Raw genomic sequence first — 27385 nt, forward strand, 5'->3', positions numbered from 1 at the left:
ACATCAGGGAATACGAGAAAAAGGGTAGTCCGCTCCCGATTAGATCTCGCTTGGGATCTTTCAGCAAGTTAATGACATTGGGAATAGGAGAAAAGGGGTACGATTCCTACTTAGGATCTTGATTGGTTCAGCACGTCCCTATTGGCATTTAACGTTGCATAATGGAGCTATAATGAGGATCTTGGATCAGCTGGAAGGTGGTATAAGTTCGTTTCAGTCAAATGACGTCCACTGCTGGACAAATGCCTCCCCCAAGGATTTCAATAACGATCGGTCCTGCGCTGCTCCCATCCAGATACTTCCCGCGACTTTAACCAGATCGTCGGTCCAGCTAGTGGGGGCCTGCTCACATTACGTTTTCTGGCCCGTGGTTGTATAACTGATAAATGTTGTGCTAAATTGGTGTTGCTAAATTGGCGAAAATGTTATTTATCTTGAAAACTATAGAGTTTTCAAGATAAATAACATTTTCGCGTAGGTACGTTCGCGTAAGAAAAGTCTTGCCGATCATAAATATGTACGTCAGGGAATAACCGTACCGTACTGATTTACTTTCCGGGTTACTTTCTTGGCAGTTTTATAAAGGCGCTTGAATGAATTAATAATTAAATTCGTATTACAACAAAGGCTTTATAGGACCGCCATTTTGACTGATACCTATTTATTTAAACATTCTATTGGAGGGCTGAATTGGTGTGCCATTAAAATACAAAATAAATAAATAATAAATAAATATATCCTTGGACATTTTACACTGCGCTTCTAGTCCCAAACTAAGCAAAAATAGAACGTAAGGAACTAAGACGGAAGTAAAAGTTTTACTTGTGTGTTAGTAAATTGGATTATTTCCATCTAAGTAGCGCTTACGATACATGTAATCCACACTCGAATGCTTACGCCTTATGAGTTAATAACAATAAAATAATTGCTACAGACAGACGGCTAAACATCAGTCTAATTATAAATTTTAATCTCCAAATTGGCTCATTTAGTGTTGATTTGAGATATCGTCCCCAATGTGAAGCGATATATCAATTGTACAGACAACACAACAAGCGGAACTGCAGCATCATACAGGGTGTCCCAAAAAGAAGTGTCGAGCTGAAGCCCAGAGGTAGAGCATCACTAGGGCTATCCGAATCACCCCCATGTATGTTCCGCGATTTTTGCTAGTTTTCGAGTTATGATTGTTTTAAATTTCTGTGCTTAGGCTTAGGCACTTTTGTGGTCACTGTGGCGCGATTTTTTAATTATTATTAGATGAATACTAGGCCTAGCTGATTCAGAAGTATTTACATACATAACACGAATGTAAACTAAAAAAGTTGAAAATGTTGTAAAAAAAAATTAATAACCCGAAAATTATCAAAAGTCGTGCTGATTCGGGTAGCCCGTGTTGCTTCGGTTTGACACTACTTTTTGGGACACCCTGTATAGTTGTATTTAGAGCTATTTTGCAATAAAATGTGTAGTCTATTGTGCTGGTGACTGTACACGGAATTCCCGAGCTCGATACCGTGACATGACAGGCAGTTTCTAAAGACTAGTTTATTGATCGTTAGGTCTTGTATCGCGGAGCTAGATATCTTCTAAAATTGTTACAAACGGAATAAAGACAAATAACATTCAGACACTTTTCTAACATTGTTTAGATACAATGCAGAAAGTTGCATCCATACGATATTGACGATTTTTAACAAACAAAAATTGATTAATTTCATTAACTTTTCTGACTTCTGCATAGGCAAAAGAGATGATGCCCAAAACAGATGTATTTATAGTATCATCAATCAAATGAAATCTGAATTTTTCGGGTCATATGGTGCATAATTAAGTAGCCAAACAACGCCCCTCTTGTAGCGGAGTTTTGGTTTTGGGCTGCCACTGTGTAGGTTTGTTGTCGATACGACAAGAAGAAGAAGTAATTAATTAAGAATTGCCACCCTGATAAAACATCTTAATATATTTAACCAAATTACGCGGTACTTTGCCTTTTAGCCTTTCTCGGAATAAAACAACAAATATACATACACCAATGGTCTACAAGCACTGAATTTTAATTAAGCTGCTTTCTAGCTCCTGGCTTTGAACTACCCCCATCTATTTGCCTGTGCACTGTGACTTGGCGTAACTTGGCACCAGCTGGTAGCAAACAAAAGCGTCCATTCCAATTTCGCCAACACAATGTCTGAGTTCGATTGAAATGTTTTAGTGCGATTGCGACAATGTAAACTGCGCTTTGTGGTGGTAACTAGGGCGAATTCTTATCAGACACCGTTACAGGGCAACATATGTTAGTAGGGGTGATTATTCCATCAACTTTTTGCGATATTACTTTGGACGACGACGAATAAAACTCCAATTTTGTTGCAGAAACAAACCTTGGAATCCCGTTTCACCCCTTCAGGGAGTGAATTTCGAAAAGTTATTTTTTAGCGAATGCTACGTCATAATAACTCTCTGTGTGCAAAATTTCAGCGTAATCTTTCACTGGCTTGATATGACTGTGTAAATATAATAGATCAATCACTATTCCCACCGCTCTTTCCCACCATCTACAGTATAGCGTTGGCCTGCAATAAAACCCAGAATAACAGTGAAGGTTAGGTTGTCCCAGAAGATAAGTATCATGGTGGAACCCACAATGATAAAGTGGCGTTGATAGATCAGTGTGACGGCCTTTTGTACACAGAAAATTTCTGACAAAGCCCATATTATTATTGTAATTTTCTTCTTCTTCACAAGGCCCTTAATGTTTTATGTTACTGACAAAACACATGCGGGTTCGCCCGTCGAAAGGCGGGCGCCACCCGCGTTCATTTATTTTTACGTGGATTTGATTTATAGCATGAATCCGCGCCGTGCGAATTCACTGAACGCAGGTGGCACCGCTTCGAAGAATCACGAAGTTAGGTAGATGTGATGGATTGTTGGGAGACAGTTTCTTGGGAAGTCAAGAGTTATTTTGCTTTGTTGCTCTTTGAAATATCAAAGAATGTGATTCATAGGATAGCGATATGCAACTGATTAAAGAAAATTAGAGATACGGATTCCGACAACGGATCCACCTTTAAAAATCGACTTAAAATTCATATTATTTGCAGGATTCGTTTCAGCAGGAGTAGCAAAGAAGCTTTTATTTGTACTAGCAAGAGTAGCAAGCTTACTTCAGTTATTAGAGGACGACCCCTTAGAATAGTTTTCAGACATTCAGGTCAAGTCGGCATTGTCTTCAAACTGATAAAAGTTACACAATGTTTTTCCTATAGTTTTCTTTTTCCTATACTTGGAAATGACATACATCTTTTTCATTGCTATGAATTACAGAGGATAGTTGTTTATATCAGCGTCCGCCGATTGTTGGTGTGAACAACTAAACCTGGTAGGAAGCTTTTATCGCGCCATTTTATCGATTTTACGTGTTAAACCCATACATTTGTCGTCTAAAATCATCGATAAGATTTTATCACGGCGCCCATCCTAGCCCTACTACTACTGTCTACCTTTTACATCTCTCTAAAGTCCGCTCGCACATTCACTGCGGCTGCTTGTCGCACAGTCGCGACAGCAATATAATTACGCGCGAGCGATAAGGATGGGTAGCTTGGGGTCATTGTACGAAATTCTATCTGCTCGGCGACCGGACTTTAGCATCTAGTATCATCACAAAGGTTCTCAAATAAGTGTATACTCACGTGTAACCTCTTGAGTAGTCCAGTATCGGTGTTGTTGTTGGCAGACTGCTTGGCTGTGTTCCAGAATTGCTTTTGAGCGGAGTAACGGTTCATGGGGCATATCTTGAACAGGCAATCTGGGGGAGGATTCATCACTTAAAACTTGACACGTGAACCAATCACCGATTCATGTTTCTGTTTACTGTTTATGATCTAAAAGGCTGAGTTGCACCACCTAACTTTAACGGTAACTATAATGATAACCGGTGTTTTTGTATCGAGATTGACAGATTTTTGACGTTTGTTAAAGATAAAGTAAGATGGTAATGGTGCCTAAAGCTTAGTTATGCATTTCGTTTCAGCCAAATGATGTCCACGGCTGGACAAAGGCCTCTTCTAAGGATTTCCACAACGATTAAGGACAGTTCCACAACGACTAAGGACAGGACAGTAAAATTTTCCCATGGATGTTAAGCGCTTTCAACTTGAAAAATTCTGAAGTAATGTGAAACATATTCTTATGTTATTATACCTGTAGGGCATTTTAATTAGGTAAACTAAGTGTGAAACTGCCTCTTGTATTCTCTTAGTGTTTTACAAAACTTTACCATTCTAAGTTCCCCGACAAAACGAGCTACTCGTAATTTATTTATCAACGTCACTCGGCGCTTGGGAAGTTGAGGAAGTATCAACTCAACGTGCTGGTTGGTTATAAATTTTAACAATATTTCAAGTTGAAATATTCGCTAGCTCTTGTCCGCGGATTCATCCGAGCTTATGAATTAAATTGTCCAAAACATTTCCTGCATCAAAATGTTGTCCTGACTAAGAAGATATATGTAGATCGTTTCATCCACGAAGACGCGCCCCACCAATTTTTGGTCGAGGGAAGCGTGGGGTGCCGGGAGTTTGATCCGAGCGTCATTATTGTAGTGTGCGTGTGCACTCATGGATGATTTAGCGTGTACCGGTAACACTTAAACATTAGCGGAAGAATGGTGGGGCGCGTCTTCGTGGATGAAACGATCTCTATACTGATGATGACGTTTTAACTAGTAGTAGTTTGAATGAAGTTTGTACATACCCCGGAACTTTTTGGGCGGATCAGTCAGGTCGCCTGCTTCGGGGCAGACCACGCACCTGTCATCTACCAACCTGCGGACAAAAAACATACCTATCAGAAAACATTTTAGCTATGAGTTATTAGGTAGCATGAATTTATTTTAAGCACTTCATTTCCAGACCAATAGCGCATGTTCTACACTATTAAGGAGAGCTTGTATTATGGCATACAATATATGACACCAATGTTCAGTATTTATTATTTCTTCATGTTTTTGCGCGATTGTTTTTTATGTGCTTTTTATTACATTTGCTCTGTGATAATTACTTTCTTTCTACTTTAAACGAAGGCACTTTAAATTTGGTGTTACGGCGGGAACAATATTTTTGTTTACTTCTGCCATAATGTAGAAAATTTCTTACCCCAAAGTACTCAGGAATCCTGAGACTGTGCCCTCTGCATGAAGGGAGACTATGTCCCCTTGATGCAGAAAACTGTCCCCCATCTTCGCACCTTCTCCTTACCCCCACCATGCACCAACACCTGTTGACAAAATTAAAATAACTTTATTTACTTGGTAAGTACCTCCCTAAGTAAAGATGCGGGCAGCGCAGAATCGGTCGTTGTAGAAATCTTTGGGGAGGCCTTTATCCAGCAGTGAACGTCATTTGCCTGAAAAGATTGAGCAAACGAACCTCCCTATATCATATCATCTAATTTTACGTAAATTTAACCAAGCCATTTGTGTCCTAAAAGATGGCATAAGCTTTACATGTAAATAGGTGAATACAGACGGCGCTGGTCCTATCATTTAAGAACATGTCAAAATGTTGAACCATCAATCGACATCATCATCATCATCAGCAGGACGTCCACTGCTGAACATAGGCCTGGTTGGTTGCGGCCTGCTTTTATCCAATCGAAATACCTACTTTTTTATTCTTTTCTCTGAAGTTAGACTCTTAACTCATGGTTTGACGTCACGAATATTAACAATTATTATCACACGAAAGAACAAAGTTCTTAGAACATGGTTCGTACTGCGAAATACTTAATTCGATGACGCATCCATTCACGCGGGAACAATAAATAAACAATGGCGCGAATCAGCGCAATACATTTTTAAACAGTGTGAGATTTATCCGATTGGAAGCTTGTTATTACAAAACGTTCTGAAAAAATAGTTCAGGAATGATGTACGGGACTATTCCCACCTCTCGTTCCCACCGCTGCAACTCCTGTATAGCCAGAATCTACAGCTTGACCGCCAATAAAAACCCAACCAGTGAAGATCAAGTTGTCCCGGGGGAAATTTAAACTTTCATTGGACCCGCAAAGAAATTAATCAGAAAATCATAGGAGTTCGAAGTTAAGGTTCGACTTCCCTCCATTGCAAAGCGGATGACAGGTGATAAACAAAGGTTAAGTAACTTTCAGGAATAGTGTAGTAAGCGATATTTGATTATACTCTCCTATAATTTTTGCCATTTTTTAAAAACAAACTCCTTTTCTTGCTGTTTCAAGACAATACAACCGCCTCAAAACTCAAGACTTGTCTTCTTTTTTTTATGCAGAATCAGGCAGGTATTTGACCGGAATCGCATCTGATGTATGAGATGCAGTTTAGGATAGTACCTATTCATTCTCGCCTTGAGTAGACCCAGATTAAAGTGTTCTAAAGGCAGCGAATTCCAGTCCCTAGCTGTTAGCATTTCACCTGAATCCCAATAATCTCTCATACGTAGTCATTTAAATTTCATCATTACTATTACTAACTATTACGTGAATATTCGAGTAATTTGTTCGTCAAAGGAATTACTTATTAGCAGAAGCTAATGCGGAGTATATGTTGACAGACGACCTTATAAAATATGCAGACGCCATAGTTCCCTCCCGGTGGATGTTAATAGTATTATTGATGCTAGATCTAGTGTAAAATTTCGGGCCCGAAGAAAAAATTGTCGGGAGTTTTGATGTCAAACTGGAATTTTTTTTAAAAGAAAACTTTTGCAATGTAACTTTGATATACTCGTAGTAAATCTAGGGATTAGGCATAGCTATACAACTCTAGCCAGTCACGAGATCTATCTCTTTTGTACACTAAAAAACAACATCCTACAAATACAAAAACAACAAGGTGTCCTATCTAAATCCATACCATTTCATTTTTGCACACAAATGCTTACAGTCATACCTCAACAAATGCAATCGGGATGCTAGCCATTATACAGCATCTATTGTAGGTAGTTACTAGTTAGTGATCGTTGAAAGTCAAGTACATACCCAATTGGGGCTTACGTTAGGCTCGTTAGGCACATATGATAGTTGGGTAGTAATATGTATTTTTTAAGTTATCCAAAAATTTTCCATCAAGATTATCATAAATACTTGCTTCTTCGCGTGTTAAAATGCATATAAAAGTTCGTTTCAGCCAAATGACGTCCACTGCTGGACAAAGGCCTCCCCCAAGTAAACGTAAACACACAAATAAGTTCGCACGACCGTCCAATTTGTTAAAGGATGAAAACAATCAATAAAACAAAACACTAATTAGTTCTCATGCCCAACCAATGATCCAAACTGCCCATTAACTGCTTCTGCAGTGGACATTAATGGGTTAACATGTCGAATTAATAGGAAGCTCATGAAGTCTGTTTCGGCTCACACATGTAGCAATATTCATCATCATCGGTTGTTAATGTAAACACATTACAGCAGCAAAACTACTAAATACCCCAGCTACACTACTTGCAAAGTTGGCCGAAGTTAAAAGAAGTACGCACTTATAATATTTTTTTAAACTATCATTTACTTATTTACTTTTTGGGAAACATACAGTTACAATATAATTTAATTTAATTATGTTGAATTAAGTACGCACTTCACAACATAACAACAATCTTAACAGAATTGTTGTGTTCACGCAGTAGGAAGTAAGATAGCCAGTTCCTTTGTGGTTGAGGATTCTAGGTGAAGCTAGCTTCCACCTTCAGCATTTTCCATCAGATGAGATGCAGATTAGGATCATGGCTACACAGTAGGAGTTGCAGCGGTGGACAAGAGTGGTGGGAATAGTCCCGTACCCTACTCGGCTAACTTCAGTACTTCGTCGAAGCGCGTAGTGTGGCTGAAGCATACATAAGTTTTGGCCACAAGCGGTCGTGACACAGTAGATAAATAGCTCATATATCTACTGTGGTCGTGATGAGATAAGCTCATATCGAGTCTTAATTAACTGCCCGTACGGATGTTTGTTTGGGCAGCCACTAACCAACGGCGATGTGAATATTTTACTCATTTATATTTTACAGGTAATAATAGCAGTAGAATTTATTAATAAAATGAGTAGCTTGAGATTAACGAGATCAGTTTACTCATGCATCATTTGGTCAATAATAAGGAGAGCTTGAACGATTTGGCGGACTTAATTTTATAGAGCAAGAAATAGCAGAAAGCGTTAAAACTTCTAGGTCAAGACTGAAATTTAAGCGGGCAAAGCCGCGGTCACAATTAAGTTTAATGTAACTTAGCTACTCTGCGTTGTTAAAATAGTTCACAGTCTAATTTCGATGAATAGTTTAGTCACCATCTTTATCAAAGGGTCTTACAAAAAAAATACAGTAAAAATACAGAAACTAGAAAGAAAGATTTACGATATGGTGTCGAAATCATTACGACCTGTTACGACCTAATGATCAATGTCCTACGAAAGAAATATGGCTGTGTTGATGAAATGCTGACAAAACTTGTCAGCGTGATTACAATATATTGATCCCATCAATAACTATTTCTCATAAAGATTCTGTCCATCAGAGTCTACGGCCGACGGCTAAACCAGTGTTGCCAACTCGGATTTTAAAAAAGTCGTAGGACAGATTAGAAAATTACGTAGAAATGGTACAATTTCCATATAAAAAATACGTAGATCTACGTACTTTTTTTTCTGAGTGAAATGAAGAGAGTAGGGGTAGGTAAAAGTAATAAAACGACAATTTATATTACCCTAAAAGTAGTAAAGTACACTTTTATTGTGTATCATTTTCAGACAAATTAAATTTATACATAATTATATTTGTTGGAAAGAAGGAAGGAAGTTGAAAAATATCGAAATAAAACAACACCTTCGAAATCTTAGCACAATCTTAGTTCGACATATTTTTATAGTGTCAGTGACATTTACAGGGGGCGCTGTACAGCATTTTTTCTATGGGGAAAAGTCAAAATAACAACCGTGATCGGAACCATGATCGAACTTTTTCGCGTAAGTAAAGGAAACGATGTCCATTCAGCATATTTTGCAAATTTGATAGAAAATGCGTAGATTCTGGGACTAAAGTTCGTAGGTTTGCAAGGAAGGCTTAAAATACGTAGATCTACGTAAAAATACGTAGAGTTGGCAACCCTGTAATATTGGGGAATTTTATTGTCATACTACCTAATTGCTTGTTGAGTAATTACTTATTTGTGAAGATATTCAGTTTGGAAAATGTACTTAATGTATTAAAGTACTTACAAAATAATACTGAAATCAGTAGCAGTAGAATTGAATTTTATCTGAAACTTTGTTCTTAGGCTGGGTTGCACCACTCAAATTTGACCGTAACTTTGACGATAACCGGTGCTTTTTTTATGGATTTTGACAGCTTTTTGACGTTTGTCACAGTTAAAGTAAGATGGTGCAACCCAGCCTTAGAGTTCTTTTCCAACGAAACTTTGTAAAGTTTTATACAAAACGTCAAATACGTTGGACACAAATTGTAATGTTTGGGAAGAAGAGCAGTGAGTTAATCAGGAGCTGCAATAACATACATTCTGTAGTTGTGCCTTTAAATAAATAAATAAAAATAATATTAATGTAATTTATTTGCTGCGTTTTCTAAATCGCTAATGGTACTCAATGGTGCTAAATCTGTGCTTAAGGTACTCAATCATTCCATGCAGTTTATGCTTCATTAATTGTTTTCTTGTATTTGTTCTCAATTTGGTTAATACGTTGCAGGCTTGAATCATCCTGAATATCAGGAAAAGAAATATGATTCGTGATTCAGAGGGCACGTTAAGGCGGTCTGATTGAGTCATGGGGTTCATCAAGTTTCACACCAGGAAACTCAATTGTCATAATTCACATGAAAGAATAATTACCTAAACCTTTTGGATCGAATCAATTAGCTTTAGATCAAGTATTACTTTTAATCCGCCTATATTACGAAATTATGCGAATCATTCCAGTCATGCTTTAAACATTAACCGTAGAATATTGTCATCGACCACCAGACCAACACTAGTGTTGAACGAAATTATTTAAAGGAAGGTGTAAATTTAAAACCACAGCTGAATAACAAGATGGGAATATTTAATTAAATTTTAATCCAATCCCACAATTCTGAGGTAGCCGATAATAAATAAATTACTTGCACATCATTTCAATCCACTGTAATCGGTTGACGAAATCCGGGTGAAACAAGAATTATATTTTAATTTTGTACAGGTATTGGGAGAAACCGTAATTAAAAGGTCCCAAAAATTAAATGTGTCAGACTGTCAGTGCTGTAATTAAGGAAAATAATATGTCAGCCGGATTTTCTTGTCAACTTAGTATATTTGGCTTCTATAATTAATGAATAAGTTTAATGAATGGCTTTTCATTTCCTAGTGATATTTGAATGATCAAACGAACTTACCAAGTGAAGTTCGATCTAAATTATCCTGTTTTCGCCGAAGAGATTTATTTTACCATGTAGTACCCCTGTACGACAACCCAATCCGCACACAATATTCAGCGTAGTAGTATTAAAAAACAAAAGNCCATGCCAAATAACCGTGATCGGAACCATGATCGAACTTTTTCGCGAAAGTAAAGGAAACGATGCCCATTCAGCCTATTTTGCAAATTTGATAGAAAATACGTAGATTCTGGGACTAAAGTTCGTAGGTTTGCAAGGAAGGCTTAAAATACGTAGATCTACGTAAAAATACGTAGAGTTGGCAACCCTGGGCTAAACACCAAACACGATTCGAATATTAGTTTTAGTTAATGCTCTATTGTTTGCACAGATAGCGAAATATGTACAGTCAGCGTCAAATAGTTTGTGAATTGTGACGCCCAAAGTGGACAAAAAGTTAACAACACACCTTATTCCAATTGTAACAAAGACGTGTTGCGAACTTTTTGGCTACTTTGAGTGTCACGAACTTTTTGACGCTGACTGTACAAATCATATAACTATGACTATCATCAGAGGTATACTATACAGTTGTAATAGGGGCGATGTTGCAACAAAAATGTACTCGCATAGTCTGATGTGGATTTGCCGTGTGCACATAATTTCGCGGCTTGCCTCACAATTCGCGGATCTTATGGTTGGTGGAATGAATACCTTATTAGGCAACTTTATGCTTTAATTAACAAGTACTCAAATCAAAAGGGAATACAGGGAAGCATTGCCATCAAGGAAAAACAATGTCACAGGTGCTTTCAGTTATCAGACTCTCGTAGAGATTCAAGCCCAAATCATGTACATCTTAATATGCAGCCATTTTGAAAATCTGAACATGAAAACTTGACCTAAAGCTCGTTCATTCGAAAGACTCCGTTTGTTGAATATTGAGAGATACACAATACAAACACCAATAAGTACCTAAGGCTCAAAAAGTCAGAGAACTCGAACTCTACTCGTCAAGCAAAAGCTTCAGCGCTCAAAAGCTCGTAGAGTATTTATGTCTCTGGTGATAGATTCTTGTAGTCGAGGCTTGTGTATAATTTTTCAGTTGAGCTCGAAAGGAAATTATGTAACTATAAAGTTCTGTTTGTGTATTTGTGCCAAGACTGAATGTTAATAGTGTCAATGTATTTTGCCATTCGTTAGCAACATTTGGATATACCGGAACCAGCTGGGAACCCCCTGAGAGCTGTTGCCATATAACGAGAGCAAAACAAGGAAGGTCAAGTTGCATACCTACCTACTGTTTACTTATTTATTTGAATGGCATTTGGGCCCATAGACCAACAATCGAGAGTAACTCACGTCAAAAGTCTAATGAAAATAATTTAATTGCTTTTGCAAATAAACTATTGAGCATTCGGCGTTGCTCATAATTTTTGGTCTTGCACAAAGATCTGTAGGTACCTTATTTATGGCTTACTGTTTATTACATAAGTAAGACGACCATAAAATGCAGTAATGAGGTAATTTGGACAAAACACAGCCAGTATGATATCACTTTAGGAACATTAGCCAGATATACACTACTTGAGACTTTTTGCCATTCTAATAATACTCGTAATAACTACATTATAGTCACGGTTATTTGTGTGAGTAGACTTACAAGTGCTGGGTCTCTGCTAGAAATAAATTACTTGTTACGTTTTTACGCTTTTAGTAATGTGGAAAATTTCAAATTTTCATAGAGGAGACGTGGGTGAAGTAGATTACAAAAGGTAGGTGAAAAATGTAATTCATATTATAATTATTGGGAAGAAATAAGAGTTAATATGTATTGGTTGTATGTCATTACAAGACACGCATAAAATAATAATATGTGGAACACCAAAATCCACGAGGGTGAAGCCGCAGGCAGAAGTTAAGGCATAAGTAAAAAACAAAAGGCGGAAGTTACGGGTAATGCACCTTATGATTTTATTTTTAGTGACATCTTTTTGCGTTGTTTTGTACTAAGTAATTACATTTTAAATGAGTTTCAATAAGAGAATTTTAATTGTGCATTTTCTGCATTAAAAATAGAAACAGAAAACATATTTTCAACTCACAACACAATACAATGAAAACGAAATAAATAACTAACGCCGGTTTCCGCAACTCACCTCGCACCAATATCAAATCATCTTCAATACAACTCGACGAGTTTCATCAGCAGCTTCAGCATATCACACACGAAGTAAAACAGGTGCAGGATCAGCTTATACCACGCACGGCGTACGTCCAAGAACAAGTAACACACGACCAGGGCGAACAGCAACACAGCGCAGAAACATAGCTTGCGCCTTTCGCATACCATCTGAACCTCTTTCCCTCGCCCTCCCGGAATCAGACAATGGGAATCCCCATTCTACCACCAACACTATACGGTTCACTTTGCCTTCAAACTTGAGAATGTTATGCCCTTCCCGCACGCTACAGGGTTGGGTGTTTTTAATAAAACTTTTTGACAGTTATTGTGTTTCCCTAAATTAGACGCATCTTCCCACAAAATGGCAATTTACCCGGAGAGTACAACGTAATTTTAATAAGGTAATTAGATTTAAAAAGAGCTTAAGTCACTTGAAAACTTCTGAATACCAAAACTTGATTAGGTCGGGCCAAATAATTAATGCACATCGATGCAATGTCAATAATTATGAATTTACATAGGTACATAAAATTGGAGTTTTGTATTCACAGCGTTCACTGATTACTTAGAAATGGTCAAATTCGTATCGATTAGAAGCAACCACACGCAACGTAGTTTCAGGGGCACACTATTTTCGGCGAAAGTTAGGGTGTAGTAGTTTGTAATTTCACTTTTTCGAGCGTGGCGACACGAGCCGGCCATTAGGCAATAAATATTATCTTAGACTAGCATTTTCCACGGTAGATAAAAGGCAATCAATACGTGGGTGCGTGTTGTCTAATCAGGCGTCTGTGGGGGACCGGCCTATATTTGGAGGGCTGCGGACCGTGATAGCCTTTGGAGAGTCAACTGACCTGGATCATGAGAGGCTGCATTAATTTTTTTAGAATTGTAAAAATAAAAAATCGGTCAAGTGCAAATTACACGGTAACGGTATTGTTTTCATAACTTGTTGAAATTGATTCAAGAGAGAGTAGAGACCCATTTACTAAAGCATATTAGTTTCTGCGATATTTCCTTGCCTCAAACCATCAGAGACACGACATGATAAATTATATTACACAAAATATTGAAAATAATTTAAATAATCATTCGTAAGTTCGTAACATAATATGGTACCATGGCAGTTTAATTCAATTGTTATAATTCTATAGCTTATGTGTGGTGTGACACAGCTTTGATAAAAGTGGTAAAAATTCTGATAACGAGAAGTTTAATTAGTAAGTTTTCCTGTAAATTTTAACGTGCATTTTATTTATGTAAGTTATCCTCAATCAAAACGTGTACAATAGAACAATGTTTGTTTAATAAAATAACTTATCATCTAGGTATGATCCTGCCCAAGTTTAGTATGACTTATTTAAAATTTATCTTATTAGAGAGACAATCTGTTATCCGCATAACATGAAAAACAGCACAAATGGCTTTACAAAATTAAATGGTATTTCAATAACATCAAATACTTTTGAAACACAAAACTTAATCAAGTTCAGTGGTACACTGGCACACACAAGCGAGAAAATTGGATCAATTATTTGTTTAGGAAATTGTTGAAATTCTACCCGCAGCTTAAGAAAGACACAGACTGCTATTTCAGAAAACTGCTATTTATTTTTGGGATAAGACGAAGACTGACAAAATGGAGGGTTTTATTTAATTCGTTGTTTGATTTCATTTTGGAATCAGATGTAGATCTATGGCGATGAAGAAAGTTTCGATGGCGATTACTTACTTCGAAAATGTATCGTATCGAACCAGAATCGAAGAAAGAACCAAATCGTACCAGACTCCTAAATAATAGACGTTACTAATTAGTAACTAGAGCACTGTCACAAACTTTTTCCTATTCCACACGAAACTGCCTAAAACATAAGAGTAGCAAAAACATAATTAACACAAATACGTGTAGCAATACAACTAAAACAACTTCCGAAGTTAAATCAACTGTGAGCACATTAGTAGGTACTTTAACCAAAAACTCAAAAAGTGCCGAATACAAAAAAAATACAACTAAAACTAAAGCACTTTCTGTAATTAGCCCCAGTAATTAGAGCGCAAAACAAATGGGAAACTGAAGCCGCCGTTTCCACATTTCGCCCAAGGGACAGGGTACAAAGCACTGAGCTTTGGAACGTTTTTTGTTTGTCAGTTCGCGTGAATGATGCATGGAGGAGTCTTGTCTGAAACTAGCTGGGATAGGTGAAGTAGACTCACTCTAACGGTGTCTTAAGACCAGTGGCTGGGTATTGACCAATAGGCCAAATGTAAGATGGAGCATAGGGGCTTTTCGATACAGGGCTAAATTTTTTATGCTTGGGACATTCTCGATCCAGAGTTCAATTGAAAAAATACTGTACCTAATTGGCTCAGTTTACTTGGGGTATAGTAGGTATATGATTCAAACGAATCATAGTAAAAGATGTAGGTTAATAAGTGACGTTAAGTTATTGGTCTGATTGTGCCATGTTGGGCGCCAAGAGTCTTATAAAGACTGAGGCTTGAGTGAGTATTGCTATGGTCATTGTGTCTGCCGGATTTACTAAGCTCTGCGTGTTGCTTTACTTGCTTAAATCACGGACAAGTTCTTTTTCATCGAATTTGGAATCCAGTTTAAAGTATAAGACCGTTTATCCTAGCACCATGAATAACATTTGGCAAAAAAGTAACTTCGTACTTAAGTCTCTGATTAGAAGCACTCCTACTGAGTTTTCTTCCATTGCGCCAGCAGTTTATTATTCTTACAGTGAGCTGGTAATGATCTGAGAAACATGTATCATCGCGGCCGAGCAAATTGTGGGTGAATTTAGTTTAGGAAGGTTTCTCTTTTATCTTCTGGAAACTTGGCCCCTGATTAGCCAATAACAATAATTGGTTTATGTAAAATCTTAAAACAGTTTGAAACATCAAATGGTTTCAGATATTTCTTCATTATTTTATAGGTATTCCGCCAGTTTCCTACAGCATAAGTAATACATGTTTTAAAAATAATTTTACTTCTTTTCCTGTCAGTCAAATTGATCCAAACTTTCATAATATCGACTGGTTACAGGTTAAGTAATTATTACTCCAAAGCTTTTAGTAAAAATACTACAAAAATTGCTATATCCCTTCACTTTTATGTTTCCATGCTGAACCACCATCAAAATTCCATGGCATTATTTCGCTAAGTAGGCCTAATGCCAGTTTAATTAAATATTAATGCATGGTCAGCCCTCAGGGATGTGGGTAGTATCCATGCCAATATTACAAACGCGGGCGCGGCATAGATTAAAATGATTTCAGCGGGTACTTCAATAGCAATTTGGCTAAGTACCCTTAAAATGGGACGCAGGTAAGGTCTTAGGGCTGCTAAATTGAATTTAGCGAGAAAAAAGGTTCATTTGAATTTAAATGGCGGATGGAAGGAAAAAGATTCTATACAAACTTGCTAAATCGGAAGCTTTCAAGAGGTGATTTCGTAATAATAACACGTCATGTGCAGGACCTATTCCAACCAGGAAAAACATTTTCTTTTAGTTATATTTTCGTGAGAAATTACCGAATTCAGATAGAACAGTTCTATGCCTCATAAACGAAAAGGCAAACCTTTCCGAATGTATTGACTTTAGAAAGGATTTTATACCTCTTTACTCTTTAGGTATAAAATCCTTTCTTCCGACAACAGTCTTTATTAACCATCAAAGGGGCCATCAACAATTTCACACAATCTGATCAATATGACCTTCCCATTACAGTTCCGTAACATACTACTCCCAAGTGGGCTAAAACTAGGGCAAATTGGGGAACGATGCGAAAGGAGGGCAGTGACAACCCTGCGCCCTACGTTTATAGGAAGAGCGAAGGGCTGACAGAGGGCCCTTGAGGTGAACACGCAAGTATGCATAGGATATGGGTTAGACATGTCTAGGTATTGGCATAGTTTAATATTGGATTGTAAAGGTAAGCTTAGTAGTGGGATAAATATTAAAGTTATCTTTGAATGGTAAATTACTCAGGTCAAATAGTCAGGAACTCGGGAATATGATGAAAGATTTTCAAAATCATGACATCATGAATATGCATTTTTTTTCCACAACGGGGAAGCTCTTGGCCGGTATTTCATCATATTCTCACCTGATGGAAAGTGAGGATCAAGCCGAAGGTGGAAGCGAGCTTTACCTGGAATATTCAACCACAGAGGAACTGGCTATCTTAACTCTGTCGGAACACAATTAAATGAAGAAATATTGCTGACGAAGTTTTAATTTAAAAAGACAGAGAATCCATGTTTAACAAGAAACCTATAAAAGTTCACGAATCCCAACTAATATTATAAATTCGAAAGTAACTCTGTCTGTCTGTCTGTCTGTCTGTCTGTCTGTCTGTCTGTTACGCTTTCCCGCTTAAACCTCGCAACCGATTTTGATGAAATTTGGCATAGAGATAGTTTGAGTCCCGGGAAAGAACATAGGATAGTTTTTATCCCGGTTTTTGAAACAGGGACGCGCGCGATAAAGTTTTTCTGTGACAGACAAAATTCCACGCGGGCGAAGCCGCGGGCGGAAAGCTAGTAAATAATAAATAAGGTAGTTATATAAATGGGTACACCAGAAATGTATCAGCTACCGGCCATCTCATCGACGAATGGTCAATGATAAAAACTGAAGATAGATTCAAAATGAGTCATAAGTTGATAATAAATAAACTTTTGCAGTTAATTAAGATATCGGACTTAATTAAATGTCTAGAAACCAACGAGACTAGAATACAATAATAAACTGCCATTTAGCACAGACAGAGATGATAACATGGCACGATAAGCATATATCTAGGGTAATAAATTATGTAGCACGATTATAAATAGATGACCAGAATGAATCTCACATCCATACCTGATATAAAGTTCAAAGAACGAGATTTCGTACAGAAGATGCTAAGAATATGGTGAAGATGATACAGAAATTACCTAATATGCTATAAATCGGGAAATATTGTGTTTAGTTGCACTTTTGTGTTAGAATTAGATACGTAGACCATTGTCTGTAGGTCAGACGCCAATACGACCTAAGACTACATTAGAAAACACTGCTAAAAATAACCCACTATCTGGAGAGCACCTGGATGCGGGAATTCCGTCAATGTGGATGTCATTTGGCTGAAAAGAAACTGAAATTATCTAAAAAATATAACACCAAAGTTGACAGCCCTTACCTCGACGTCAAACCGCGTCATTTAGCCGACCCAAAAGGAAGCCCGAGCTCCTAAAGGGTTAGTTTTCGTGCCGGCATTGTTACGGGTATTTTTTGCAGGGTTGGGATTGCCTTTTCTTTGATGATGGTGCGTTGACTACGTCGTTTGCTTGTTATAAGACGGTCGCAATCGCAACCCTTTTTATGTCTTTTATATTTTATTTGATTGACGGTTGTCTGGTCTTATAGGCCTAGTTTCTAGATATACCAACGTGTCGTGCATGATTTTAATTTAGTAGCAAGAACCAATTGATGTTGATAAAAATCTGATTCCGGAGTTGATGAGGTTGAGAGCCTCAAATCAATCTAGCAGTGGATGTTCAAATGATGATGATGATGATGATAATTTTAACACTGCCACTGTTTTAGTACAACGTGGGCCAGTGCTGAAAAGAAACAGCGGCAAGAGAAACGTCACTATTATAGTTGTCGTAAGGACTACCATCAGGCATTCAGAGAATTCAATTCCCATAGAAATCGTAGGTGTCCCAAACTGTTAATGGCACTAGTGGCAACGAAGAAACACAATGTTTCGTATCGAACACTTAAAGTCCCCAAGAGTTTTTGCAGACACATGACAAGCATAACCATTTACAGCGGCTAAGACAATTAGTTTTTATTGCGCCTGCTAATCCGCCAACACGCAGGCCCAGTCTAGTTAAACTACAAGTTAAACTAGTTAATCAGCTGTTTCCAATCCAGCTAACTACGGATATGGGCCATAACAATTTATTTTACAACATACTCAAAGCAAACCCGATCCATCTTCCAATCTAAAGTATATGGCTATAATAATAATTTATGCTCCAGTGGCACAATGTGTAAAATGTATTCGATAGAATGATCCATTACATTGCCTGTTACTTGTAGTAAGCAGCCATTTAATTTCGGCTCACAACTCTGCTGCTCTCGAGCCAAATGTATATGCCGATCGCTGTATCGATCATTATTTTCTTTTATTTCGTTTCGTGCCGAAAATATTACACAAAGGCTGGAAACTTGTGGGCGGGGTATCTATGAAATACAATAAAACTGAGCTACGGGGGAATTTCATTATTCAGGGAATGAAACCGGAATACTGAAAGGGAGTGATACTATTTATTACACGCCACAAAAAGTAAGAATGGCAATATTTAGGCAGTCTTATCGCTACAAAAAATAAAAACCCAGCAATAGGTACTTAAAACACTGTTGATATGAAGGGAATGCTCGATTATTTAATGAATAAAAGAAATAAAGGAATACCTTCTATTTAAGCTGTGGCGTCTTACGAGTATAAAATGGAAACAGCAGTAGTTGGTTTAGACTAGACTATAGTATCTTTGCAACTAAACTTAGGCGTACATTTATAGCAAAGGGGAATTTCGATCAGTCAAAAGCTCATAAAGACGACATTAAAAACAATCATAAAATATTTGGGTAAAAAAAGCAAATCCACGATCGCTCTATCACTACGGGCGCCGTATTCATAGCAAACTACTATTGTCGGGCACTAAACCTCGCTCGTCGTTGGTATTCAACCGGCGACGGCACTAATCATGATCGAGAGATTGGATCTTTGACAACATTTCCCGGGTGTAATTGGTGGACCTACTTATTAGGAAGAAACTGTGGGATTACATAAAATATTGTCTTTTTGGGGAACAGGGGAGGAATACTAATGAACTAGGTATAATGTACTATGTAGAAGTTCTCTCGTAAATAAAGGATCATAGCTGAATGGTTGATTACAAAGAGACAAAACCAAGTGAGTAGTAGCTGAGTTTTTTTTGTATTTTCTGAAGGGAACAAGATACTTTTTCTTTCCATTATAAATGCGAAAGTTTGTGTGGATGTTTGTTACTCTTTCACGTAAAGACTACTGAACGGATTTTGATGAAACTTGACAGTATTATTGTGTATAACCCAGACTAACATATCTATACAACGTGTCCCAAAATTTAAGGCGGAACAAAGTTCGCCGGGTCAGCTAGTAGGGTATAATTTATGACGACCGGTGACAAACTAAAATTCACGCGGGTGAAGCAGCAGACAAAAGCTAGTTTCCTTATAATTTTCTTGTTTAAATAAAATAGAAGGACATAATCCATTATTCTGTGGAACCAAAACTTTTCAGTTTCATCATTTGTCAATCAAGCAAGCTAAAGCTACGTGCCTATTTTACCTACCTACGTGACATTTACTAGTCCTTTAAATAAATCAAAGAAAGCAATTTCAACGAGTTACGTACAATCGACAGCATAATACCTACTAGGTAACCTGCCGAAAAATCGCCCCTATTACAACTTACATAAGATGCTACAAACAATGTTTAGTTTTATGTGCTGTACATCACATGGCTTCGGAACAGGTGCGTGTATCTCTCGGGAACTGAATGTGTGCGCCGACTTGGATCGCTGCCCCCGTCTACAATTACAAACTGGGGAATGGTCTTAATGTAACAATAAATAAAGCCATTTATTGCCACGAGCTACTAGAAAGATAAACAATAAGTGCCAACGGACAACGATCTTCATTGCCTCGGTTTAATGTCTTCAAAGATTTTTTATTACAGATAGGTAGATTGTATGAACCAGAATGTCCTTTTATCAGAAAAAGCTTGAAGGGCGAAATCGGGGATGATTATTGTCGTCTTAATTTCTTATTATGGGATGAAGTTGACGATGTATTGATAGTGGCTGTCGCGCCACACTAAAATACAATTCTGTTGCTAGCCCGCTGCAGCCTTGACCATAGTTAATCAAATAACATAAGTTATGGACACACGGTAAAAGATGGTTTGGCAAGAGCAATAGTATGAATAAAATATACGGCTATAAATTATCTATTCGTACACGGACAGTGTTTTTTCTGGAAAATCAATGTGGAAATGATCCCAAAACTGCATGAGGAACAGGACTTAGAAGCGGGATGCTGCATTAACTGGTGCGCTTTGAACAGCAGGTGCATCGAATTTCATCTGTTATACCTATTTTATCACACAATATGCCGATTAGAGCTTTAGAAAGATAATATGAAGCTTTAGAAGGGTAAATCCCTAAAATATTCTACCTATCTCACATCATTTTGTCAGTACGTAAATCTTAGGCAGTTTATTTTGCTCCGACAATTCCCTTCGGCGCAATAGGAAAAGTTAAAGGGTCCTAATCTTAGAGTAGTTGAAAAGGCTTCAGAAAATGTTCCCGAATTTAAGGGACAAATCTGATAAAGACATCTTTCATTTATTCAAGGTTTTGTTGGAATGGCGATAACATCGCCCTCTGAAAATTTACCAGTCATTTTAGTACTTTTGTGAGAATATTTGGTGCTTTTTTTTCTCTTTGAGTGTCGTGTTATATCGAATAGTTTGAAGAATCTAAAAGGTAAACAAAATTTGGTTTTTGAAACAGACACTCCAAGAGACATCCTTTTAAAAAATCCTATCGTATTTTTTTCTATACTGGGATTTTCTGGAATTTCCGAAACTAGGACCATGGAACAGAAAAACACCTACAAAGCACTTTCGGAGCGTGTGGCATGTGCCATCACATCGTGATTGGCATGCTTTAAGCCTGCTGCCGGCGCTTGTCCGCTCGTAAAAACGCCGTATAAACTAATAGCTTGCAGGCCACTAGAATAGCGGAACGTTTAGACAGTTTTTTATTATGATTAACTAGGAACTCCTATGTTCTTCATAATTTCGTTGCGGGTCCGATGACAGTTTGGAAACAAACGTGACCCTTCATTGGTTGCGTTTTTATTGGGATAAAGTACTCGAACTCCTATGTTCTTCTGATTAATTTCATTGCGGGGCCAATGGCAGTTTATTATTCCCCCGAGAAACATACGTGACCTGTGTCGTGTCGTGGTTGGGTTTTTATTGTCGGTCAAACTGTAGTTCCTGGCTACTCAGGAGTTTGCAGCGGTGGGAACGAGAAGTGAGAATAGTCTCGTTATGATATACCTATTAATTAATAAGGGGGAAACATGGTTTCGTAGTGCAAATTTTTCACGCCCTTTTCTAGGGAAAGCGGTAACGGTGTCAGTGTCGGATCATCCGAACTCCGACATCGATAACCCAAGCATATTTGCTTAGCTGGGGGTTAACAGAAAAATTGGGACTTTCTGTTTGCTCGCGGAAAAATTATAAGTGTTTTTGCTTTTCTGCCAGACACAGCTGGATGCATTGGCATTTTTTTTTCAGGCAACCCATACGACTAATCTACTACCGCTTATTTAGTGGCTACGGACGTCTGCCTAAATAAAAGGAATAGAGTAAACAAGACAATGCCCGCGTATGTACGCCTAGTTATCAATTGAACTGACTGCCCCCCATTTCTACAACTGTTTGTGTTAAATATTACCTATAGTAAAATTAAATGATGACTCGAGTTTTCATTGAAGAGCCAACACACATAATTCCTCACGTAATATTGTCTGTCTCTGTGTTTTCCTTTTGATTTATTTATTTAAACTTTTATGCCAAAATAAATTTGTACATACTAAGGCGAACTTAATGCACTAAAGCATTCTCGACCAGATTTTTACGCTTTAGCACTGATGTTTGGTAAAAAGAAAGTGAAACCCAGGGAAAAAAATTAAGCCAGTTTTTATCCCGGTTTTTGAAAGGGAGTCACGAGCGCGAGTCTCTGTGACAAACTGAAATTGACTCAAGCGAGGCTGCAGGCAAAAACTAGTTAAATAATGTTATAGTTGCAGCCTCTTATGCAGTCGTAATAGGTGTTATTTTGCAAGAAAACTGTGTATTTAGCTAATCTATTGCCTACCTAAAACGGGACTATTCCCACCTCTCGTTCCCACCGCTGCAACTCCTGTGTAGCCAGGATCTAACAGCTTGACCGCCAATAAAAACCCAACCAGGTTGAGTTTGCCTACTTAAAATAAAATGGTTACAAGTCTGCGGTTTATCATCTATTGCGACCTGCGACCTTTATTGTTAAGGTAGTAGGTAGTCTGTAAAAAATAACAACAATACAATGTGTTTGGCTATTTAAGGAAATCTATTAACACTGAATGTTATTAAATCTGAAAAGATTGAAAAGGGGCCCCTAGCTTTGGTGGGTAGGTCAGACAATGAAATCAAGGAAGGCAATAACTCAGGTGTAAACAAATTGAAAATGCTTATTAATTAATAGAAGACACCCTAGCAAGTAAATAAAGTATTGATTTAGATTTCAGACTGAACATTTCCTAATACTTAGCTACCTATTCGTAACCTCTACTAGGACATATCCTTGAATAGTCTGAATTTTTTTACATCTATTTAAGTAAGTCTGCATTCTTAGGATTTTTATATTACTCAAGGTCAATTTAGTAAAAAAAATATTTTTTTTAAATTGTGGAAAGAGCAGCTGTAAATCCACTAAATATCTATATAAGATCTCAATCATAAAATCTAATAGGAAACCAATTACTGCTTTGCATAAGTTTTATTCTTTAAAGGGCTATCCTACCTATATTGTTTAATTTCAATAAATATAACTTAAAACCATTTTCCATAACAATACACCCATCAAACTTGTCCGTCCATCTTGTTAACGCTGGCAGCAATTAATTAGTATCCAAGATGCAAATGCTGGTGCGCCGGCCAGTTAGAACAATTACCATGCTCCGAGCGATTGGAATCAATTGTTACGTTCATCTCGAACATCGGATATTTGGCTGTGTGTGCTTATGCCCATAAACATTCCAATTACATTCTAATATTGAGTTGTAATAGTTAAGAGCGTTGTAGCAAAAAGTTGGCGTTCGAATTCTAGGTTTTTATTGCTTGACGTCGCGTAGTGAGTGCGCAAACTGCATTTATCTGTACAATTTCAACGCTGCGTCGACTAAACGATCTTAATCCGTAGTTGTATCGTACCTAAGACAGTACATCATACATAATAATAAAGAAATAATGTATAATTTACCTACTTGATTTTTTCTCAGATCAGACTTTTAGCAAAATCAAGTTACGTAATTAATGTATTTTTTACACTAGTAAATCCCGCGACAAGTTTTTAATCTTTAAATTGAGTAAAGTAATAAGTTTATGGGTTTGAAAGAATTTATGTTTTATTTTATTCTTTTTACAGCATCAAAAGCTTATGAAAAATATTTACTATTTAAATTTTACTTTTGACTTTTTAGTTTTTATGATGCGGGATGGAAAAATTAAAATTTATTCTGATTTTGTGACGTTTCCGCACATAANTATGACCTTCAGCGAATACCGTTTGGTGATTCTGAGTATAAGGTATGCTACCCTCGCCGAAACACTCTCGATCTGTACCACGTTGTTGATAAGGGACTTGTGGACGATAAACCCGACACCACCCTGGGACTGCTGGTCGCCCTCCCGGAAATAGAGCAGGTTTCCGGATTTGAGGATTATGGTGTCCTCCCCCTCTCTTCGGACTTCACATAATCCTACGATATCCCACCGTAACCTGCTCAATTCTTCCTCGAGTTCCACTAGCTTCACGTCTGTACGCAGTGTGCGAGCGTTGAAGGTTGCCAGGGCCAGAGGTCATCGGTGTTGGTAGCTTGGCATCCCCCGGGGATTCTTCGCACCCCTTGCCCCACCGTTACACCGTATGTATAGTGCTTAAACTTAAAGACAATGAAGCAATAGCTAGATGGAAAAATGTATAATTATAGTAATTTTTTGATTCTAAAGCTCAGAACTTCAATTTTAGTTGGGTTTAGTTTCACCAAATTCTAATCTGTTATTTCAACTTTTTTATTTCTAAGAAGTAAATCGGTCATTAAAATTTTGTCAAATCTGACTGCCTACTTTGGAATATTTTAACTCATTTATACCATTGTTCATACGACTTATTGAAAATTTTACGGTTTAAAATTGCCTCTTCTAACACTAAAGTGTTTTATTACCTGTGTAATGTCTGAGATAGCTGCTGGAAGTAAATATTTGGACAAGAATCTTATTTATAAACAAATTAGGATTGTCCTTGTAGGATTATCTCATTGTTATCTTATTGGAAACCGAAGCAAAACAAACAACATAGTAAGTCTGAGAAAGCTGTAATCTTCTAGATACTGCTTATTCGCATTTTAGTATGCTAAAATGTATATTTTAGTATTTTAATGACGTTTTAATTTTTTGAGTTGTAACCTAAGTTTACGTAGCTACATAGAATAATTAATACTTCCATTATTTTACCTAAAAGAGTGCACAAACTAGGAGCACTAATTTCACTAAATTTTGGCATTATTTAGGTAGGTATTCAAGCAGGGTAATTTTTTTATTTAAAGGGTAGGTCTGTATTTTTAAGTTTCGTTGCGGGTGAATTCTAATAAGATTCCAATTGGTATTTTTTAGAAATCAAAATGTTACTTGTTCTGGACTATTAGCATGTTCCTGAATTGCGTATATTCGTCATAAAGTAGAGATATACATAAAAACATGAACCAGGATATGAGGAACTGTAAATAATGCATAATTTATTACCGGCGCCAACCAAGGTGTTAACAATACTCGTGGTGACAAATATCGACACAGCATTTTATGCTGTGACTGTGAAATGCATAAAACAATCTTTTTAGAGCCATCGGCCTTTCATGAACATGCTCCGACACTGAGCGAACAAATGTTTATATACGGTTATCTTACCCTTATCTTGTACCTCCACCGCACATGAGATGATAACACATAATCACAAAAACGTCACTTTTGAGATTATTTAAGGATTTCAAGAGTTAATTCCAAAAAAACATGAAAACTTTGATTTTCAATGACACACGAACGCAACACGTTCACCTCGTACGAAGGCGCGCCACTGTCAGTGTTGCCATAATTAAATTATGTTTACCTCAAAACAAACGTCAGAATGTGGTGGTAATTTTATTTATGAATGAAATAAATTATATTTAGATTCTACGTTCAACTATCATACTGCTACACTGCGACTTTGCCGATGTTGAAAATCTACAGACATTTTACTACACTCACGACAGTACGTTGCACATGGATATGAATTTACTCTTTGACACGGTTTGCAAGGTTGCGCACAGTCACAAGGTCTTAGGTTGTTATGCTCCGAGTGACACCGTTTGATTCGATGTAATTTCTTGTAAATGTCGTATGGATTATTACATTCAGATGATAGAAATGCCAAAATAATTGGTAATTCTTTTCCTAATAACGAACGAAGCCTTCGAAGTTCATCTCTCGTAGATTTTGTAAACCTAGAATTTGATTTTCTTCGGGTCCTTGAGTTTGAAGCTGCAGTTGCTGCATTTCTAGAGTATCTTTTCCGTCTTCTTTTTTCTTTATCTCCAGTTGAACTTATATTTTGATCTTCCATATCATTAATAATTCTTGTTACATGTCTATTGCCCATTTCGTTTATATTTTATTTAAAATTTTCAGACTTAAAATTTTGGTTTACTTTGTCAAAAATTTGTCATTATGGATTTGTCATGTCATTGAAAGATAAGAAGAAGAAAAAGTATTTTATTTAGAAAAGAAACAGTTTTATACATTTTGTATGCAATTATTATTTTCTAAAGAAGTTAAATAATTTTAAAGTTACATTTAACTGCTGAATGATATTGCTCTTCACAATCTACCAGGCACCTAGGCGTAGCCATTTATTTATTTGTAATAGGTATACAAAGAATTGGATTTTTTAATGAACCTTGTTTATGTCTGTGTTACGGTTAATGTGATAAATTGAAAATTAGTAATAATAACCGGTTATTATGAATAATTACCGACAGTCGCGGTAAAAGCGATAAATTAATCACATTTAACAGTGATTATTTAATAATTCAACCTTAGTACTAACAAATTTCATAAAAGAGAACAACATCTTGTGTACGTGCTCGTGTACAGCCAAACTTTTGAACGTTTTGATATTTAATATAATTGGGCATAATTAGTTTGAAATGTTTCTTGCATAATATTACTTTTCCATGATGCCTATAACATAATGTTTTGATTTAAAGTGAAAAATAGGTTAAGGTGCGGCGGGGGTGGCCCTTGGGCCACCCCTAAGCCGCCTATATTTAGTTTTATACACACATAAATGACCTCATATTAATCACATTTACCAAATCATGCGGTAATTATTCATAATAACCGGCGATTATTCATAATTTTCACATTTATCACTTTGACCGTAACATCTGCACTGATAACGTTGATAATAATAATTCATTTAATGACGTTGTTTACACCTTTTATATCCAATGATTTATACTTTGTGTGTGTAGTAGATATGAATGTACCTATAGGTACCTACCTAAATTATGACGTACGAGTAGGTATATGCGTGAACTACTCGTGTAACGATAAGCCTAGGCGTAGACCCCCAACTTTTAGCTCGATAGTTAGGCCCGATTTTGATTAGACTTCCATATATTATGTCTTTAACGGTGACCAATGATAGTTGGGTTGTGGTTGGGTCGAGCTGACCCAATCACAACCCAACTATCAGCCAACTAAAAGTCGGTGATCTGCGCCTAGGTTTAAATTGAGTCTTTTCATGGAAAGGATCCTCTAACTATGCTTTATCGTGATTCAATCGCTTTACCCGTTCATTAAATAACTTGGAGGTAGATTATCT

At 37.0% G+C, this 27385-nt stretch overlaps 1 protein-coding gene across 1 annotated transcript in view; it reads right to left on the reverse strand.

Moving 5' to 3' along the window:
• The window catches only part of LOC114360398 (inositol 1,4,5-trisphosphate receptor-like), a 61867-nt gene extending 36253 nt beyond the window's left edge, over positions 1-25614 (reverse strand). Inside the window, exons 1-4 of the mRNA XM_028315116.1 lie at positions 25429-25614; positions 5160-5280; positions 4759-4829; positions 3696-3811 (exon numbers count right to left, since the gene is read on the reverse strand). Of these exons, the coding sequence (XP_028170917.1) occupies positions 3696-3811; positions 4759-4829; positions 5160-5242 (270 nt within the window). The 5' untranslated portion in view covers positions 5243-5280; positions 25429-25614. The remainder of the gene's footprint in view (positions 1-3695; positions 3812-4758; positions 4830-5159; positions 5281-25428) is intronic.
• Between the last annotated feature and the right edge of the window lie 1771 nt (positions 25615-27385).

Source organism: Ostrinia furnacalis, unplaced genomic scaffold (genome assembly GCF_004193835.3).
Source record: "Ostrinia furnacalis isolate ACB-3 unplaced genomic scaffold, ASM419383v2 OfSCF0322, whole genome shotgun sequence".
Taxonomy (NCBI): Eukaryota; Metazoa; Arthropoda; class Insecta; order Lepidoptera; family Crambidae; genus Ostrinia; species Ostrinia furnacalis.